The sequence below is a fragment of the Cinclus cinclus genome, chromosome 1 (genome assembly GCF_963662255.1).
Source record: "Cinclus cinclus chromosome 1, bCinCin1.1, whole genome shotgun sequence".
NCBI classification, from domain to species: Eukaryota; Metazoa; Chordata; class Aves; order Passeriformes; family Cinclidae; genus Cinclus; species Cinclus cinclus.
Genome location: NC_085046.1, coordinates 15,852,120 through 15,871,909, shown reverse-complemented (window position 1 = coordinate 15,871,909; position 19,790 = coordinate 15,852,120). Strand labels below are relative to the sequence as shown.

The following is a 19,790-nucleotide window of genomic DNA, read 5'->3' as shown; positions in this document are numbered from 1 at the left end:
ATAGAATCACAGGAATCATAGACAATTCTGAAAGAATTGAAAGGAAATAATCCTTGTGTCAATATTGAATTTATGCTATTGTTAAAACAGAATTTAATCCTAGAAAACCAGATTCTGCTTTCCTTATTTTTGCTAGGTGGCCTTTTAACTTTTTCTGTCTTTTTCTGTTCCTAATGGAACATAGAAGTAAATTTTTCATAGTATGAATCTGAGCAGTCATTCCCAATTTCACCTTTCAAAACAAACCTCCAAAAAATGATCACTCTGAGTGATGTGTGGGGCTGCGAAACAGCCTCATCTCTGCTTCACTGACTATCAGTCAGTGACTGAGAAAGGCTCTTTGGGCATGAGAAAGGCTCTTTGTGCTATCCCTGGGATGGGAAACTCTCCCCACTGCCAAGAATCCCCTACAAAACCTTCCTAGAGAAATCTTCTTCTCTTTGTGGGTTGAAGGAAAATCAGGAGGACTGAAGAAGAGCTTAGAGTTGGGTATCCTAGTGAGCTCTAATTAGTTCAACTGAACTGATTTTCATCTGACATCAAATCAACTGATTTTCCCTTCTCAGAATCAAGGAAAAAGAAATCATCTGTCAATTCTATTGTGGGGTATTTAATTTTGACCCCAAAGGGAATTCTTGTCTTTGCCATCTAATTTGTTGAAAAGATTCACCTTATGTCAGTAGAGGTTAAACAGCAAAAAGGAAGTGTCTGTGCATGGGAGATTCTGGGGAATTAAGTGGGGAATTTCCTCCAAAAGTAGAGAAGAGGAAAAATAGAGAACAGCTCTGGTCACTTGTGGGCAATGTCATTTGTCATCACAACAAACAGCAGATCATTCCAGATTAACAAAGTTCTGAACAAGTTTGTGTCTTTGTGAGAAGTTCACCTTTTAACCTAGTATTTATTGAATGGTAAATACATCATTGTTGGACGGGGCTGACACTACTCCTGTCTTGTGCACCCCAGGAGATGGAGATCGAGACTGCAGATGAAGTTGCTATTGTTGGAATAGGATGCAACTTTCCTGGAGGTAAGTTTGGGGTGAAAGCAAAGCAGGCTGTGAGGGAACACTGAAAAACAAGTCTTTTCTTCATGCTGGAGTGAAGAAATTTAAGATGTTTGTCCCTTAATAGAATTTGTTACTTTGCTGCTTGTGGGATCTCTCTGAAAGGTGGTGCTGTGCTGGAAACTACTTGGCTTGAATTTGTTTGCAGACAGACAGACAGACAGACAGATGAGGGAAGCTGCAGTGCTGGCTGTGGGCAGGACATTGAGCTGCACATGAAACTCATACAAATGAGCTGGATGGGTGTGGGATGATTGGAACTTTCTGCATGTTCACTGGCTGGGTGATTGTGCATTGTTACAGGATTCTACAGCCATAGGGACAGGACAGATGAAGGGCTGGACATTCTTATCAGCAATGGCTGCAATATAAACAGGTTGGGTTTATCTAAAAGAAAGTTTCCTGCTTTATTACAGTGCTTAGAGTAGATGTAGTGAGATGGTAGGGAAATGGGGAGAGAAGGTGGTTAAGGATTTTCTGGGGGTTCTTTGCTTTTAGACAAGCTGTGAGGGGAGCAGTCGAGATTTTTCCTTTTTTCTTTCAACAAAGCAGGATCACTTCATTCTGTGGCAAGCATATTTAAGTAGCCTAGATTCCCATGTGGGAGGTCCTTGTAGATGATTGTGCATTTCTGAGTCTGCATGGGGAAGGGGAGCGCATCCTTTTCATCTGTTTTAACAACTCTGTACAACAGGAGATGGAATTGACAGTTTCTGGAAAGTCCTGGAGGAAGGCAGAAACTGCACCGTAGAAATCCCCCCTGAGAGATTTAATGCCAAGGAGTGGTATGATGCAGATGATAACAAGCCAGGAAAAATGTGCACAACACGAGCTGCTCTTCTAGATGAGTGAGTCTGTTCCCTTGCTGCACCACTGATTTTTGGAGTACTTAGCCTATGGGTCCTGCTGCTCAGGGGCTGTGCTAGTGTGAAGGAGAGCAAATTGCAGTAGGCTCAACCTCAGTGTCTTCTATGGGAATTCCACATTCACCTTAGATCCTCAGGCTGCAGAGCTTCATTCAGAGGAGAAGTTGACATGCACAGAAGAAATCTCACTGTCTCCTGACATTTATACTTGGCAGGGTTGAATCATAGGACCCAGCATTAATTTAGTGCTTAGTCCCATGTGAGATATTGAATCCTGCTCTGGAATCAAGAAATGATAGAAGGCCATATAAATCTGATCTTGAGATACAGATTAAATTTCAACTTGGTCTTTTGCAAGCATGGGCCTATTTTGAAGATGCTTTTAAAGACAAACACACACACACACACACACACATAGACACACATAGACACACATAAAGTATGAATGTATTACTGGAGAATCATGGGTATCCATTGAAAACACCTGAGCTGATCCTCAACCTTTTGGTTTGAAATTGTAAAGCCGTGGTATGTATTGGCTAAAAATCATGTAGAAATCACTATTTCTTTGTAGCTTGTTGGCAGTGACCATTATACAGCAGAGGTGGTCTCATTCTGCACATTCTGTAGTTTGCAGAGTCTAACTGGAAGTAGTGCAATAACCATGAGAATAAAAATGGGTAGAAGTGGGTCTTACCTCTGAAATGCCATTGATAAAATGACATCTTTTGTGGTGGGACTTGAAACATCTTTGCCTTATAAATATTTTCTTCTGAATTTCATAAATGGGAACTGTGGCCTAAACACCCGTTACTGCTCTGCTTTCCATGAAGTTGCAAAACATGTTTACTGTGAGTCCAGAAGGGAATGCATCTTATATACATATGCCATATCCAATTGTGGTCTGTGTGTTTCAGATTTAATTCATTTGACAACCACCTGTTTGGGATTAATAATATGGAAGCAGAACGCATGGATCCACAACAGAAGTTACTGATAGAGTGCACCTACAAAGCCCTGGAGGATGCAGGAGTTCCTGTAGAATCTGTCAGTGGCACCAGAACAGGTGTTTTTATTGGTAAGATGAAAATGTCATGGCAAAGCAAGTGTGTTTGAACCTCATAAAGATTGGAGCAATCCTTCATAACCTTTCAATATGTTCTCTAGCGCTAGATCTGGGCCGAATGTAGACTGGAGATGTAGCAGTACTGTGCTATGGCACCACTGGTTACTTTTGGTAAGAATTACCAGGCTGCTCTAGAACTTCATGGTACAATTCCTGTATCTGTTTTTGGTGCTCTTCTTCCTGTGTTCAGGCACTGAAGTGAAGCAGCAGTTAAAACTGCCTCCCCAGCCCAAGCCTTCTTGGGAAACATACTGGCAAGTGATGCTGTGATGTTCCATCCTTAAGGGGAAAGGAACACACAAGATTTGTAATTACTTGCAAAATATCACAGTCTTAATAGTAAATTACAGACTTGGCATGGAAATTGGAATGCTGGTCGCTGACCTGCTGTATCAGCATATGGCAGTTGGTTGTGGATGAAGACGCAAGGTGGAAGAAAAGAGAGAAAGGAAGAGATTAATTAAAGAAAGGGAGAAACAAAGAGTGAAACAAAAAGAGAAAAGATTACTAGTCCTGATTCCAGTGTTGGTCTGGCCAATAGCAAGTGCTACTCTACCTCTGCATGGCTCCTTCCTCCTCTTTTCCTTTCAAAAATTCTTGGTTATTACTGACAATCCTTGGCTGGCTCCATGGCTATCTGGCAAACGGTGTTTGACATGTGTACATTAGCCCCTTATCTTCTGGGCTTCTACACAGGCCTGCACTTTTCCCCCAGTATACTGTTTTCCAATATTACTTTGGTTAAGGTGTTCTGGGGGTTAATATCCTTTTAAAGCAGCAGAAATCCTCCTGTGGACATTAGAATGGTACCACGGTGCACTTGTCCAACTGCCTTTGTCAGAACCAGAAAAGTTATGGAGGAGATGATGCCAGATGCTGTTGAAAGATATTTAAAGGACAATACTAGAATAACAGCACATTATTGCTGGTGTAATCTGTGTCTCTTTAAAAAGGAGTTTTCTGGGGGAGGTTGGCTGATGTACCTATAGGGGAAACGCTTTAGATTATGTTTTAGTCTGAGAGATGCTCTTCTTCCACTGAGGGAATTATTCCTTGTTCTCTGAATAGAGCTACTGCTCATGGACTTGAGGATCCACAGTGTTTCAAGTGTAGTGTTCCCAGAAAGAAGACACAACTGCTCTCACAGGCCATGTTCTTCTTTACTCTTTCTTACTGATTGCAAGTGTGAAAGTTGATGATAAACACAAAGTATTGGATGTAGTTTGTGCTGTGACCTTTAACTTGGTACATCTGAGGAACTGAAGTTAATGTTTTATACATTTATAGCTGAACCCCTCCTCCTCGTAACTTGTTGATGAATGTTCTCATAGCTAAACTAAAACAACCTGAGTCTCCAAACTGTATCTCGGTCTCAAACTGAGACACAGCGTTCTAAGCAGACTACAGAGATCTTAGCTGCATTGTACAGTGAGCTAAGCCATCAGGAAAGGCCATTTCCTGGGCAGGTAGGAATTTCCTGTTATTTCCTGGGCAGGTAGGAATTTCAAATGTTTGGTATGTTTGTGTAAGTTGTGTCCAGGGGAAATTGCTGTGACTTTTGCCTTTGACTTGTGTTGAGGCAAAGCTTCATGACAGGAGCCCTGATACCACGTGGCTTTGTCTTAATGCTGAAAACCAAACTACACCATCAGATTTCCAGCTGTACATTCCTACTGTTGGCTTGGCTTAACTTGACATGTATCTGATGTTTTCCAGGTCTCATGAATCGAGACTACGAAATCATAACCAGCAGAGCAGTGAGTGAAATAAATCATTATGATGGCACTGGAACAGCAATGAGCATTGCTGCCAACAGGGTGTCTTTCACATTTAATCTGACTGGACCGTCCCTGACTGTCGATACCGCATGTTCATCTTTTCTTTTTGCTCTGCACTACGCCTTGCGAGCCATTAAATCAGGTAAGGGGACTGAGGAGATGCTGGACAATGACATCAGGATTGCTACGGTTTCTGTCTATTATCTGGGCCATCTCAACATGAGTATGTTTCTGTTTGACTCCAGGAGACTGTGAGGCAGCAATCTGTGGTGGGGTGAACTGCATCATCGATCCTCGCACCTTTGTATCTCTCAGTAAAGCCAAAATGATCTCTCCGGAGGGCATAAGCAAACCCTTCTCCAAAAAAGCAGATGGCTATGGAAGGGGAGAAGGCTGTGGTGTTGTTTTCCTCAAACCACTGAGAAAGGTAAGATTGCTTGTGAAGCAGGCTGAAGTAAGACTGGTTGCTTGACTGAATTTCTTTATCTTCAGCACTAATAATGACTTTTCCAGTGAAGTTTTTCCAATTCAAGATTAAGATTAATGAAGCATTCCTAAGAATTTATGCACTTCCCCTTGCATAGGGAAAGGATCCCCCATTTAAAAGTTAGCATCATGTTCTTGTTGATCTTGGCCTTGCTGTGGTGTTTTATTTTCTTCTTTATGGAGAAAGCATGAGTTTATTACCGACAATTTAACTTTTCGTGGAACAGGCAAAGGAAGACTACAGCAAAATCTGGGGTGTGATAAACATCAGTGCAGTCAATCAGAATGGCAGGTCCACGACTCCGATCACCAGACCGTCTCAAATAGAGCAAGAGAAGTTACTGCGCAGCATTTATGAAAGTTGTGTGGATCCCTCAGTTGTGCAGTACATTGAAGCCCATGGCACAGGAACTGCTGCTGGAGACCCTACTGAAGCTGAGAGCCTGGGTAGTGTCATTAGCAAAAACAGGTCTTCCCGAGTTCCCGTTCTGAAAATTGGTTCAGTGAAAGGAAATATTGGACACACTGAATCAGCTGCTGGAGCTGCCGGGTTAATCAAAGTGCTCCTGATGATGCATCATGGCAAGATTGTTCCATCGTTGCATTACTCGAAGGAGATGAGCAGCATTGATACAGAAAAATTAAACCTTGCCGTTGCCACAGCTGTAGAGCCTTGGGAAGAATCCAGTGAGTATGGAAGAGTAGCTGGCATCAACTGCTTTGGATTTGGAGGAACCAATGCTCATGTTGTAGTCAGGCAGGTGAAACAGCCAGAGCCTCTTCCTGCCTTTAAGAAGCCCCTGGAATTATTTCTGCTGTCAGCAGCATCCCCTAAGTCCCTTCAGATGACAATGGCCGATACAGCTGAGCAGCTGAGCACGAGGAACTCTGTAACTCTCCCAAGCCTGGCCTATACATCTGCCTGCAGAAGAAGCCATGCCAACTACAGGTACCGAAAAGCGTTTGTCACAAATTCCCTCCGACACTTGCAGCAGGACCTTAAGTCAGCAGCGACCATGGAACCTGCCATGTCCAAAGTGGAACCACAGCTGGTGTTTGTGTTCTGTGGCAATGGCGTGACGCTGAAGGAGTTCAGCGAGGCACTGCTGAGCTCAGAGCCGGTGTTCAGAGACAAGTGTAAGGAAATAGAAGACCTTTTTCAGCAGCACGCTGCCATCAGCCTCCTGCCAGCAAGAAATCGTAGCCCAAAGGACTTGTTGAATCCAGAGCTTTCCCAGCCCTTGCTGTTTGCCCTGCAGGTTGCTGTAGCTTCCCTGCTGAAGCACTGGGGTATTAAGCCCGTTGCTGTTGTTGGCCACTCAGTGGGGGAAGTTGCTGCTGCACATATTGCTGGGTACCTTTCCCTGGCAGATGCAGTCAGAGTGATTTACCATCGGAGCAGGCTGCAGGCAAAGACCGCCAGTGGCAGGATGCTGGTGGTTGGAAACATCCCTGTTGAAGAGATTGCTGAACGCCTGCATCCCTACTTGGGAAAGGTGTGCATTGCTGCTTTCAACAGCCCCATTTCCTGCACCTTGTCTGGGAGTGTAGATGCTGTGGAAGCTGTCCAGAGAGAGTTAGCTGAAGCTTTCAGTCAGAGAAACATCTTTCTTCATGCTTTAAATGTTCCACTTGCGTACCACAGCCCCAGCATGGATATGATACTTGGGGAGCTGGAGGAGCAGATAGAGCCTTTAGAAAAGCATAAGGGGGAAACAGAAGTGATTTCAACACTGACTGGGGTGGCTGCATCTGAAAATGACTTTGCTCAGGGCAAATTCTGGGCACGGCATACTCGTGAGCCTGTTGCTTTCACACAAGCCATCCAAACTGCAGCCAGAGGCAGGGAAAACGTGGTGTTTGTGGAAATAAGTCCTCACCGAGCATTGCAGCGAAGCATAAAAGAAACACTAGGAAAGGGCACAAAGGTGTTGTCCTCTTTGCAAACAGATGCAGAATATCAGACACTCTTCACCCTGGTAGGAAATCTCTTTGAACTGGGATTTAATCCCAACTGGCAGCACTTTTATAATGGGTACCAAAGTGTTCCTGTGGCCATTCCACGATATCAATTTAATCGCCAAAAACTCATGGCCTGTCTGGATATCCATCAACAAGCAAACCAAAGAGGTTCGCCAGTCAGCGCCAGTCATGCTTTGATTAATGGCATAAACAGTGACAACGTGGAGTTTGGCTGCCTGGTGTCCCAGGACACAACACCGTACTTATATGAGCACAAGAACAATGGGGTGGCCTTAATCCCTGGGGCTTTCTATGTGGAGCTTGGTCTAGCCTGTGTGATGAGCAGCTCAAGACCTAAAGTGCCTCTGGGCGCTTGCCAGCTGAGTATCAGCTTTTCTGCGCCGTGTGTTCTCACACAGAGTTCCCAAGTACTGAGTATCAAGCTGAGTCCACAAAAAGCCATGACAAGCTTTGAGGTTGTCTCTTCCTCCAACGCAGTTTATGCTGCTGGCCAAGTGGCAAAGGGGCTTGAAGGTGTGGTGGAAGAAAGCAGCATCTCCTTCCAAGCCATCTACCGAAGGTGCAAGTCAGTGATTAGCAGAGAGGAGGTTTATGAAGCACTGTCTCAGGTTGGCTTTCAGTATGGCTCCATATTCAGGCAGCTCGGTGATGTTCATTATTGCCAGGAGCTAAAGGAAGCTATAACAAGCATAAAGGTGAATGAGGAGACCATCAGAGACACGCACAGCTACTGTATCCACCCAGTGCTGCTTGACTGTTTTCTGCAGATGACCGCTGTCTTGAGCTCAAGGACACTCCAGTCCAGAGCAGGCTTTCCTTCAGGGATAGGCAGCCTGGTGGTGCTCCGCCCACTGGAGGAGGAAATGATGATATACATGAGAATGAGCAAATCCACTGGGAACTGCCTTGAGGTCTGTGGATGCTTTGTGGACAAACACGGCTCTGTATTGGCTGAACTTAAGCGTGTTGCCATCACTTTCATGAAGGAGTCATCTTCCAGAGACAATGAGTTCCTGTTTGAAAACAAATGGAAAGAAGTCTCTCTTTCACAGACAATTGGATATCTGGGGTTTAAGCCCAGAGTCCTTGTGTTTGCAGACAAATTTGGGATAGGTGAGCAGCTCAGAAAGCACTTGCACCCTGCTTCGAGATATGTTATGTATGAAGATTGGGAATGCCTCATGGAAGGGGATACACAGAATAAAATGAGAGCAGAGGTTGAGGATTATGATGAAATCCTCTTCCTGTGGGGAATTCAAAAGTTAAATGAAGATTTCCCAAGGAAAGCAGTAGATCAGTTGGCCAAGTGCTGCGAAGCTTATCGCCAGGTAGTGGTGGCACTAAGAGAGAAGACGTCCCGCTGCTCCGTCAGAGTGATCACCTACAGAACAACAGAGAGATATGTGGACCATGTGAACTGTGGGTTTGCATTGTATGGCATGACCAGAACTTGTATTGTTGAAGTTCCAGAAATCACATTTCAGTTGATTGACCTCAGCTCCTCCACTTCCCTGGACATCTCAGTGTTAGCAGATGTTCTTGTCAAGTACAAAGGTGGGGACTACCCAGAAGTTTGCATCAGCCAGGGAAGAATTTATGTGTCTGAAATCAGACGCACACCTTTTGTAGATGCAGATTACATCCAACCTGTAAGATCTCTCCAGAAATCACAATCATTCACTTTGTACACTTCTAATCCATACGCAGCAAAAGACTTGTCTGGGGAATTATTCACTGGTGCTGCTACTCAGCTTGACAAACAGAGTGTTGAAATTCAAGTGGATAAAATTTGTCTGCACTCGGAAGATTATTTTCCCATTAGTGTTTCTAGCTGCAGCTTTGGTAACACACTGTATTGGAACTCACAGGCAGGAGACAAACACAGGCTTCTAGGTCTTGATTTCAGTGGTACAGTCACTGCAACAGGCATGGATGTGAAAAAAGTGAAAGTGGGAGATCGTGTGGTTTCATGTTATCCCACTGCTGCATCATCCAGAGTTCAGATTCCAGGAACAGTTTGTTTCAATGCAAGGAAATTCCCCTTCCTCCAGAATGTCCCTTGTGTGTCATACTTCATCATTGCATGGGAAATCTTCACTCAGAGGTTACCCAAGGGCAAACATGGCAGAACATTGGGTATTATTACTACAGAACCGTCATCGGTTTTGTGCCATGTTCTTTCTGCAGCAGCAGAAGAAATGGGTTGGAGAACAGTCCTTGCAAAGCATACTCCTAATGTGTTGCAGTATATCAACCTGTGCAATGCCCTTGTTATTCTCCCTCCAGTCAACAGACTGTCTCAGGAGGATCTGGCCCACATGCAGTTTCTTAAAGATGTGGTGATTGTGTGTGGCAATCAACAGTCTGAATGTATCCAGAATGTCAGTGAAGTTGATCATGAAAACATCAGCTTTCATATCCTCTCTGTTGCCAGTCTTTTCCGGAAAGCACCTCTGAAGGAATTGCAGAAGACTGTACATGCCTGGATCAGTTCCATGGATATGAAACAGTTCAGACATCTCTCAGGTTCTGTTTTTCAGCAGCCTGAGAACTTTGAAGGGCTAAACTCTGTGACGTCCTATTTCACCTGCACTTCTGTCCCCCTGGCTGTTCTGGGAAGGCAGAAGGACGCCGGCGTGCTTTCAGACATCCCGTTGTACGAGCCCCAGAAGCAGCTGTTTAAGCAGAACGCTGTTTATGTAGTAGTTGGGGGGCTCACTGGGCTTGGCTTTGAAACAGTGAAATTCATAGCTGAGAATGGAGGAGGGTGTATTGCAATACTGTCCAGGAGAATTCCCAGCAGGGAGAAGCAAGAAGAGATGAGGGCTTTGCAGCAGCAGTACAGAGGGAGCAAAGTCGTGTCTGTGCAGTGTGATGTGGCTTTGACCAGTGATGTTGAGAAAGCTTTCCAGTCCATTGCCAACACCTTTGTGGGGAGTCCAATCAAAGGGGTATTCCAAAGTGCTGTTGCTTTACATGATGGCCACCTTGAAGTCCTGAAGCTGGCTGACTTTCACAAAGTGCTGAGCCCAAAAGTAGCAGGGACCCTAAATCTTCACCAGGCTACCAGAGGCCAGGAGCTTGACTACTTTGTGTGCTACTCCTCTGTTACTTCCTTCCTGGGCAATGCCACCCAGACAAACTATGCAGCTGCAAACTCTTTCCTGGATCTCTTCTGCCTCTACAGGAGGAACTGTGGGCTTTCAGGCCAGGCCATTAATTGGGGTGCTTTGAACCTTGGCATTCTGCTCAATCAAAACCACATTCAGAGCATTCTGGGATCCAAGGGCATAGATATTCTGCAAGTGCATGAAATTCATGACTATCTCAGGAAGGCCTTACTTATAAACAGCCCACAGCAAGCTGTTGTCAAATTGAACTTTCAAACTTTGTATCATCATGTTTTTACTCAGATTATTTCTCTCAAAAGTCGCTTCATATCGCTTATTTCAGAAGATTTCGGGAACAAGATTGAAATGTTTGAGGAAATGGAAGTCTCAGAGACTGCTTTTCTCAAATCTGAAGACTACATCACCTCACTGGTGAGTGACCTCACAGGAGTGAGCACAGATGAACTAACCATGAATACACCACTTTCATCTTTGGGCATAGACTCCATGTTAGCTATGACAATTCAGAACCGTGTCTTTAAGGAGAGAAAGGTGGACATACCCCTTGTGAAACTGCTTGATCCTCACACAACTCTGTCAAGTTTAGTGGTAGTTTTAGAAGAAACAAACAATGAAAATGGAACAGATGTAAAGAAGAATGCTGTAGTTCAAAGTGCAGAAATTGATAGCTTCCTAGAGGAGTCTTCTCATTCAGGCATTGTGTAACTTCAATAGTATTCAAATCCTTTGCAGCATCTGAGAATATGTCTGTAATAACCAAGAGGGTAGAACATGTGGTAATTCTCAATGTACTCTTCTGCATTGACCCAGAAAACCGTTCACCAAGTTCATGTGCCATTATTCTAACTGTTTTAATTTCAGTCAGATGTTCCACTTTTTACTTTCAATGTCTTTTACCTTGATTTCCAATAGTTTTTACTGGAAATAAGTAGGTAAATTCCTACACATTTTATTGCACATTGCATTTTTAAACTGTATTCAAGTTTTGATATAAATTGTATATTTGCACCTCTAAAGTCTAAATATACTCTTTAAACCTCTAAATATACACATATAATATATGTAAATTTATGTGTAAGTATACACATAAAGCCACATAAGCTTCTCAGCATTTTGCCATATTGTATTGTTAAGGGAATTATATATATAATATATATTATTTTTAGTATTTCCAAATGTTTTTAACTACACGCATATTTTTGAAAGTCTGATGTGAATTTCAAAAATTAATGTTTTGCTTGTCTCCAGAAATGTTAGTAATTTACCAATTGTTACCAATTGTGAAGCATACAGTAAAGCAAATGTTTTTTATTATAAATTAACCAATTTTTTTGAAAGACCAAATAAACAAGAGCAGTAAGGTATTTAAGAAATCCCCTAAAGTGTACTTTTATTTTACTTGATTTTTTTTTGGTCCCTTATCTGCTCTCCTATTTTAAATTTTTGTAACCCAAATACCTGTCCTGCTTTTGTTCCAGTGATAAAAAACTGACTTTTCCACAAAGACACTGAAGGAAACTTTGTTTATAGTCTCTTAATATGGGAATAGGGTATTGTATTATTTCTCCCTAATTATTATGAGTTGTCCCTTGTATATCTGGTAGTGTTCTCCTGTGCATTGAGTATCCATGGTCTATGAGGTCCCCCTGAAATAATCTGATCTCCAGGCTGAAAAGTTTCCTTAGTGTCTCTTAGCTCTCATGTGCCAGCCCCAAAGATCTTGGTGGTCTTGTGGCAAAAGTATTCAGGCTTATCTATGTCTTCCTCATAGTGGAGGGTCCAGAGCTGGATCAGGGTTCTAGATGGGGTGTAATGAGTTAAGTGTTGTGTAGTGTACTGGTGGTACATGTTACACCAGTGTGATGCAGAGTTCCCTGCCCAGCTGGCTGTCATTGCTCTCGGTGTGCACAGTGAACTCGTGCTCAGCCCACTGCCCATCGGGACCCCCCAGTCCTTTTCATCCAGGCTGCTCTGCAGCCAGTCAGTCCCTGGACTGCAATGCTGTGGTGCTTCCCCTGTCTCATGTGTGGAACAGGGGCAAGGGGGGCTAAGCCATCCCGGGTGCAAGGCTTGCATTCACCATGGCTGGAAATAATGAAGATTCTGTAAAGCTGCTTGTCCCAGTGAAGAGTGGCCTTTCCTTTCCATGTGCCAAAAGGTCTCTCCTCCCCTGATGTTGGCTAGGCTGTTAATAAAGAGCCTGCAGGGTGCTGCTACTGACTCACTGCCAGATGGACCTGGCAGAGCTGATATCATCCTTTAGGTCTGGAAGTCCAGTGAATACTCCACCAACTTTATTCATCTTTTTCAATCTATCTAGCATCAGTTTGGTCACAAGGATGCATTGGGACACTGCTGAAAGTCTTTATGGAATCAAGGTGCATAAAAACTCTCTCTCTTCAGTGTTTTCATTCTTCAAGGCAATCAGGTTAGTCATCCACCATATCTCTGGGGAAAATCCTTGCTGGTTGTTCCTAACCACTTCTTGGTTCATGTCCCTTTCTACCCGAGTCATTTTGAACTTATGGTTCTGTATGGGCAGAGATCCTTGTGACCTTGCCCAAACATTTTGGAGAGAAATATGGTAATGAAGCAAGGAACAGTTAACTGTATACATACACATACATGTATACATATAATTATGCAGAAAGGCACAGGGAGGATTTCGAATCCAGAGTGGTTCTGATGTAGAATAACCTGATCAAAAGCCAGGAAAATTACAAAGCAGAGAAACACACATTTGTTGTACTAGTTTTCTGTGTTGTTCAGTGTGCAAAAACACAAGAACCTTGTAGCACTGATGTCAAGGTCAAAGCAGTAATCTAACACTGCTGCTTTGCACAGCAGGAGTAGATAAAGGTATGTTAGACAGATGTTAGGTGTATGACAATCTCTCATAGTTCTCCACATTGCACAGTTGTGACTTAACCCATTGATTTCAGACTTTATACAGACAGGTCTAATTCTGAAAGACTCAAGAACCAACTTTGGCTGGCTGCAGTTCTTTGGTTTTCTCTCACCAAAGCAATCACTGCTCTGTCAGTACTGTGAAATTTCTCTTGTCTCTTCCATGTGTTCTGCTTTTGACTGCTTCTGTGAATCTGCCATAAATGTCCAAAAGGTCAGAATATTTGAAAGAAAAAAAAAAAATCATTGCCAGCCTACAGAAATACAGTGAGGAACTAATCTCAAAAAATGCTCTGGCAAAGGTATTTTCAGCTGCAGCCAGGGCAATTAGAATTAGCAGTTTATTACAAAGGTTAAGGCAGCAATAGCAGAGCACTGACTACTCTTTCATTTTTGTCTGATAAATACATAGAACATATAACCAGAAAAACAGCCTGGAAAATCCACAGAGATGACACAATAGTTCAGAGATATGTTTGGTGTCCTGAAGGTAGCAACCAGCTGGAGGAGAAGGCAAAGATATTTACAAGAAACAGAATGGACTGCAAAAACATAAAAACAACCTTCAGTACTGTAAGAGCAGTGTGAAAGTCCTGAGTCCTGTTCTGTCCCACCAAAAATCATAAATTGAACAGATAAACAGGCCTTTGCAGTTGACAATGCTTTTCCTAATACAGCCTTCTTACCCATCAGCCTTCTTGGACCCCAGGGCACACTGCTGGCTCATGGACAGCTTGCTGTCCTCCAGGACCCCCAGGTCCCTCTCTACAGAGCTGCTTTGCAGCAGGTTGACCCCCAACCTGTCCTAGTGCAGGGAGTTATTCCTCCCCTGGTGCAGGACCCTGCACTTGCCCTTGTTGAATTTCAGTCAGTTCTTTTCTGTCCATCTCTCCAACCTGTCAAGGTCCCTCCGAAGGGCTGCCCATCCCTCTGGGGTATCGGCCACTCCTCCCAGTTTTGTGTTGACAGTGAACTTGCTGAGGAGGCCTCTGTCCCTTCTTCTAAGCCACTGGTGAACTAAACTAATACTGGGCCTGGTATTGAACACAGGGGGACCCCACTAGTGACAGGCCTTCAGCTACACCCTGTGCCACTGCTTATCACCCTCTGGGATCTGCTGTTCAGCCAGTTTAGTCTAAATAGGTTTAAAAGACTTTTTTTCCTTCATCAGCTGCTGTAAAACATGATTGCAGAGACCTGTTCTGCCACTTCCTCCTGAAAAAAATGATCTTCTCAAAACCTGAATTGTAATTAGATAAATTACTTGTGAAAAAAAAAAACGAACCTGTATCTGTTTTTAACAAAAGGCTTTTAGCGACTATATTCTTGGGTGTTTGCAATTAATCTCAGATTGTTAATGTCACAGGGGTATTTTTAATGATTCTGTATCCTCCGTCTCCAAACTTTCAATACTGATATCAGAGGAAGGATCCCATTAACAGAATACGTATTCAGTTATCAGATAAATGTGACTCTGGGACTATAACTGAAAAGCTATTAATTTTTCCAGGCAGAGCCTGAAGTGATAGAACATTTGGAGAAATTGCTAAAACACCTGGCTCCCCTTCTCTGAGTACAGCCATAAATGCAATTAGTCAGATATGTTCTAAACAGAAGCAACATAAATACAGAATTAATGGCACACAACCCTAATGTTTCTTTGGAAATGTGCTTGTGGACAGACATTTTGCTTAGGCACTTCATCAAAACATCCTCCTATTGCATAACAGGACCTTGCAGGCTGAATTAATAAACACATTATCCTGCAAGCAAACTAGTGTCTGTTTCTGGTTTTGCCTGGATCATAAAACACCTGATAGCATCCATGTTGGCCCAGAGGCATGTTCTGCACCTGGATCAGGGGCCACAACCAGCTTGTGGCAGGACTGTGACATGGCAGTAGCCAAAGCTTTGCCAGAGCCCAAGAGCAGGGCTGGCTGTGGCCATGGCCTCCCCACTGTGCCTCTGAGAGCCTCTTCCCCATGGTCCCAAACCACAAGATCTCATGAAGCCAACATGTGTTTTCTTCTTCAGATAACACTCCAGAGAAGTAGGCATTCAGTTGAGAGTTGGAATGTTACTGATAATGGCTTCTTTCAGTCATTACCTAACAAGAGCATCAAACATTGATTATCACTGTAAAGTAAAAATGCTGCATTGAAATGGACCCACGTAAACGCCTTAGTTAAGGCAGTCAACAGATTAAGATGTCTTACTCAACAGGCTGTTCCTATGGTGCTGGTGGAATGCAATCCTGACTTGATGCGGTGCTGGAGCTAGCTAACTCTTCCATGGCACCACGCCAGGAGTGGGACACCCCTTGGGAGCAGGATGATGCAAGGAGCGGCTAGAGCTAAAGGTCTGTGGCACTAGATGACTGCAGGGCACATGGTAGAGGTGAAGGAAGAGAGGGAGAGCTACAGTAGAGGATCCAGAGAAATCTGCATTCGCTGAAGGGTCCAGGGACTGAACACCCAGAGCAGAGCTCTACACTGGCTTTTAAGCTAGGGAGGCCCAAGGCCTGGGTACCAACTTTTAACTAACCAGGAGAGGGTAGGGGAGGAGTGAAACACAAGGTGAACCTCTCACAATACAATGGGGAGAACAGGAGGAGGACAAGTCACATGAGCCAATGGGGCATCCAAGATTCGGGGATTTCCAAAGGGGTGGTCCAGGTAAGGGGCTGCCATAAGGAAGGATTGACAACTGGGTGAAATGACAGACAGAGAACATTCAAGAACAAGGGGCGAGGTCAAGGTAAGATTGGCAACAGGATAGTAGTGTACAAACCAGGGATGAACCAACAACACAGGGAGGTTACAGACCAAACCTTTTAACCTAAACACACCACAACACTGACTCTGCTATTTAGTGTTTGCACCTGTGACCTTAGAGGAAGTTATAAGAAATGGAATAAGAAACAAGACATACATTTTGCAGGATCTTTGGAAAGCTACAGCAAAATGACTCAGACATGTGAGGCTGTTTGGCTGATGAAGGCACTGGAGCACCTCACATATGAGGAAAGCTGAGGCAGCTGGGATTGTTCAGGAGAGAAGGCAGCTCGGGGGGATCTTATTGTATATAAATACATGAGGGGAGGGTGCAAAGGGGGCAGAGTGAGATTTTGTTGGTGCCCAGTGACAAAACCAGAGGTAATAGGCACAGACTGAGATGTGAGAGGCTCCCTCTGAACACCAGAAAATGCTTTTTTATTGTGAGGATGAACAAGCACTGGCACAGGTTATTTGGGGAGGTTATGGACTCTCCATCCTTGAAGGTATTCAAAAGCCCTTTAGACATGGTCCTGGAAACAGGTTCTATGTGTTCTGCCTTGAGCAGGGAGTTAGTCCAGACGGCTTCTGGAGATCTCTCCCAAGCTGCTGTGATTCTGTGAAATCCATTGTCAGATGGATTTGATCATCTCCATCAGTTCAAATCTTGGGTAATGTGTGACACTGCCACATTAAATAGAGCCTTTTAAAAAAAAACCCCAAACAATTCAGAAGCCTGAGCTTGTTCTCCTTCTTCCCCCTTTATATCCCTTTGGACCACCCTTCATGCTCTAAGGGAAGACCAACCTCCCACTCTTGAAAGAAGTGCCCAGAGAGTTGAATTTAATGATATTTATACAATTCCACAAATTACGGAGTATTTTTTAAAGTATTTTTGTTAAAAACCAGACCATAATATTCAATTTGACATCTAACTATAAGACATAATCTTTATACTTTTAAGAAAGCATTTTCTATTGCAAACTTAAAAACAAATCCCATGCATCAGTAAAACACAGAATACAATTTCCATGCATGCTGTAATTACCTGTGACTTTATATGCTACCTGAAATTCACAAGGAGACCATGGTCTTATCTACTGCTTCATGCAAAGACCCTCTTCAGTTAGTGTCTTCACGTCAGACCAAATCATTCTAGATTAGTCAAGGGTGAGAACAGTACTTTGAGAATAGCTGACACACCTCACAGAGCAGACAGGCTGCTTTCAGCTGCAGTGTTAATTTTGGACAACTTGGACAACAGCGTGCAACACTGCAAGAAGGAAGCTGAATCCATTCTTCTGTTATTTCCATGGATGGATTTAGCAGAGTGACATCTTCGATGCAAAGTTATTCATAGACATTCCATGCACACAAACACAAAGAAAAAAGAAATATTTGCCAACTTAAGACTATTCAATAGATTTGAATGAGGCCTAATGACTCTTCTCTCTAAAATACCTGCTTTACCACCGGCAGCAGGACGAACACAGGGTACTTCACTCACATCTCTCTCTTGGAGACAGCCAAACTGGTTTTGTTGAATATTCACAGAAATTCAACCTGCATAAGCATGGATGGAAAATCTGTAGCCTTCTGGCCTATGTTTGGCAGAAGTCTGTGCAACTGGAGAGGGGGCTGAGTATGGAAAGTGTCAGACAAAATTCATTATGGTGTTACTCCAGTCTAGAAGTATCAGCCCCCAGCAGAGGAGTAGCCTTGTCCATGCTTGTGACATGGATTACAGCTGATGGAATCACTTGAGGCACAGTACTGGCTCAGAAAGACACACATCTTACATGAAAGAGTAAAGGAAGATTTCATTCAGATGATGGGTTTCTTTTCAATACTCAGAACAGGAAGAGCAGGCTTCTGGGTATAAATGCAGTTTCTTGAAATGATACCATTTATTGCCAAACCATTAAGAAATTCCAAGAATGCAATGTTTCATATTGACATAATGTACCTTTACTTCCATAGGTGAACTGAAGAGAAAAAAGTTGGTTATTCTGCTTCTTAAGTAATAAAGCCACTAGGTGATGGAACTGATAATTTCTGGGAACAGACAAAACTAATATGATGGAAATACTATTGGAAAGATTTAATATCAAAACATTGTGCACACAGCAGAAAATGTGAAAATGTGCATGGTGTGAGCTGTCTTTCTGCTGAGCAGGTATGTTACTACAATCTGAAACTTCAAATCAGATGTTTAGCATGGACACTCCAGTACTGCTCTGTATGAAGTAAATAACATTGTTTTTCATGAGCTGTGAAAGACTTCCCAAGTGAGCATACAGAGCATACAGACAGTCATTTCTTAGGCTTCCAGGAATTTAACCCTTGTTTTGTCTTGTAAATCTTCTTGGCTTTACATCCTGGGGAAACAGTGGTAAAGACTGGATTTTATTTCCCATGTAATTATCTGACCAGTTTGCATGTTTCCTCATCTATTTTTACTGTAATTTCTGGATTAATAGCTCTTAACCTCTCATCTGTTATTTGATAAACCCCTTTGTTACAAGGGCAGATGGACACAGGGCAGTGTTACTTGTTAACTTCACCTATTCTGATGGCTGCTGTGGCTAGATGTGTCTATGGGGACAATGTGGAATCCAATTTTTGGCCAGACTGGCACTGTGCAAACTCAGCAGAATGTATCTACTTCTTTGAAAACTGCTTAAATCCACATGTAACTTACTTGCTGATGCTGCAATATTTTTCCAAATCAAGCAACTACCCTCTAAGCAGCACCACAGTTGCTATTGCTTTCAGGGAGATCTGTTTGAGAAAAAGAGTTTTCAAGACAGGACTTAGTGTATGTGAAATATTCTTTAGCTAAAAATTCTTGTTCCAAATAATTTCAATGAATAAGGACTCAAATTGACTTAAATGTTATTTAAACAAAACTCTGTTTAGAGTTTGCTGCCTGAAGTTGCATTATAACAAATATAAGTCATTTTATTAAACTGGTTAGACCTGCTGAAGTGAAAAGATTTTTACTTACAGCTCATAGTGTGAGTATAAACTCCCAGGGACTGCTCCTAAGGTTTAAAAACACAAGAGATGTTCTGTGATTAGCAGGAAGGTATCTTTTTGCAGCAGCACAATGGTGAATAAAATAGCCCAGGTCTTCAAACACGAAGTTATGTTTTTTTCAGAAGGAAATTTCTGAGGTAATGATGAGCTACTCGTTAGCTGGTGTTTAGACCAGAAATAAATATGCAGCAATTCCCAGGGTTCTCCGGTAGGAGGAAGATACTGTAGAAGTCACATATTCTTCTCAGCAGAAAGACATTTGAAATTTGTGACATGGGGATGGAAGATACAGATTCAAGTATTCTGGGGATCATAAAGGCAGTACTTTCAGGGTGAGAGAGTGCTGTTTGTTACAACTTGAGACATGTATCCTCTCAGGTACAGAGAAGGATCTAAAATACTTGGAAACACTAGAGTTATTGAGCACTAGATTTAACATGGTAGGAACAGCTTTGATAATTCTTGTTGACATTTTTCTGAATTTAAATTACATTACTACATTTGTCAAATAAAGAGAAAGGTCAGGTGCAGAACATCGATCATGGTTTAATCCCAGCTGGTAACTTACTAAGCCACTCAGTCACTCTCCAGGGGATAAGGGAGTGAACTGGAAGGGTAAAAGTCAGAAAACTTA

General features: G+C 42.9%; 1 protein-coding gene across 1 annotated transcript; it reads left to right on the top strand.

Annotated features, from left to right (window-relative positions):
- Nucleotides 1-921: 921 nt before the first annotated feature.
- On the top strand, nt 922-11,141 carry LOC134048219 (phthioceranic/hydroxyphthioceranic acid synthase-like). Its single transcript, XM_062499898.1, has 6 exons — nt 922-1,030; nt 1,761-1,914; nt 2,850-3,010; nt 4,775-4,978; nt 5,082-5,263; nt 5,550-11,141. The coding sequence occupies exons 1-6, from the start codon at nt 970-972 to the stop codon at nt 11,139-11,141; spliced, it is 6,354 nt and encodes a 2,117-aa protein (XP_062355882.1). The 5' UTR covers nt 922-969.
- Nucleotides 11,142-19,790: the final 8,649 nt, after the last annotated feature.

Coding starts and splice junctions, on each gene's coding strand:
- LOC134048219 (XM_062499898.1), top strand. CDS start 970: ATGGAGATCGAGACTGCAGATGAAGTTGCTATTGTTGGAATAGGATGC. Junction 1,915..2,849: donor CGAGCTGCTCTTCTAGATGA/GTGAGTCTGTTC, acceptor TGTGTGTTTCAG/ATTTAATTCATTTGACAACC. Junction 4,979..5,081: donor CTTGCGAGCCATTAAATCAG/GTAAGGGGACTG, acceptor GTTTGACTCCAG/GAGACTGTGAGGCAGCAATC.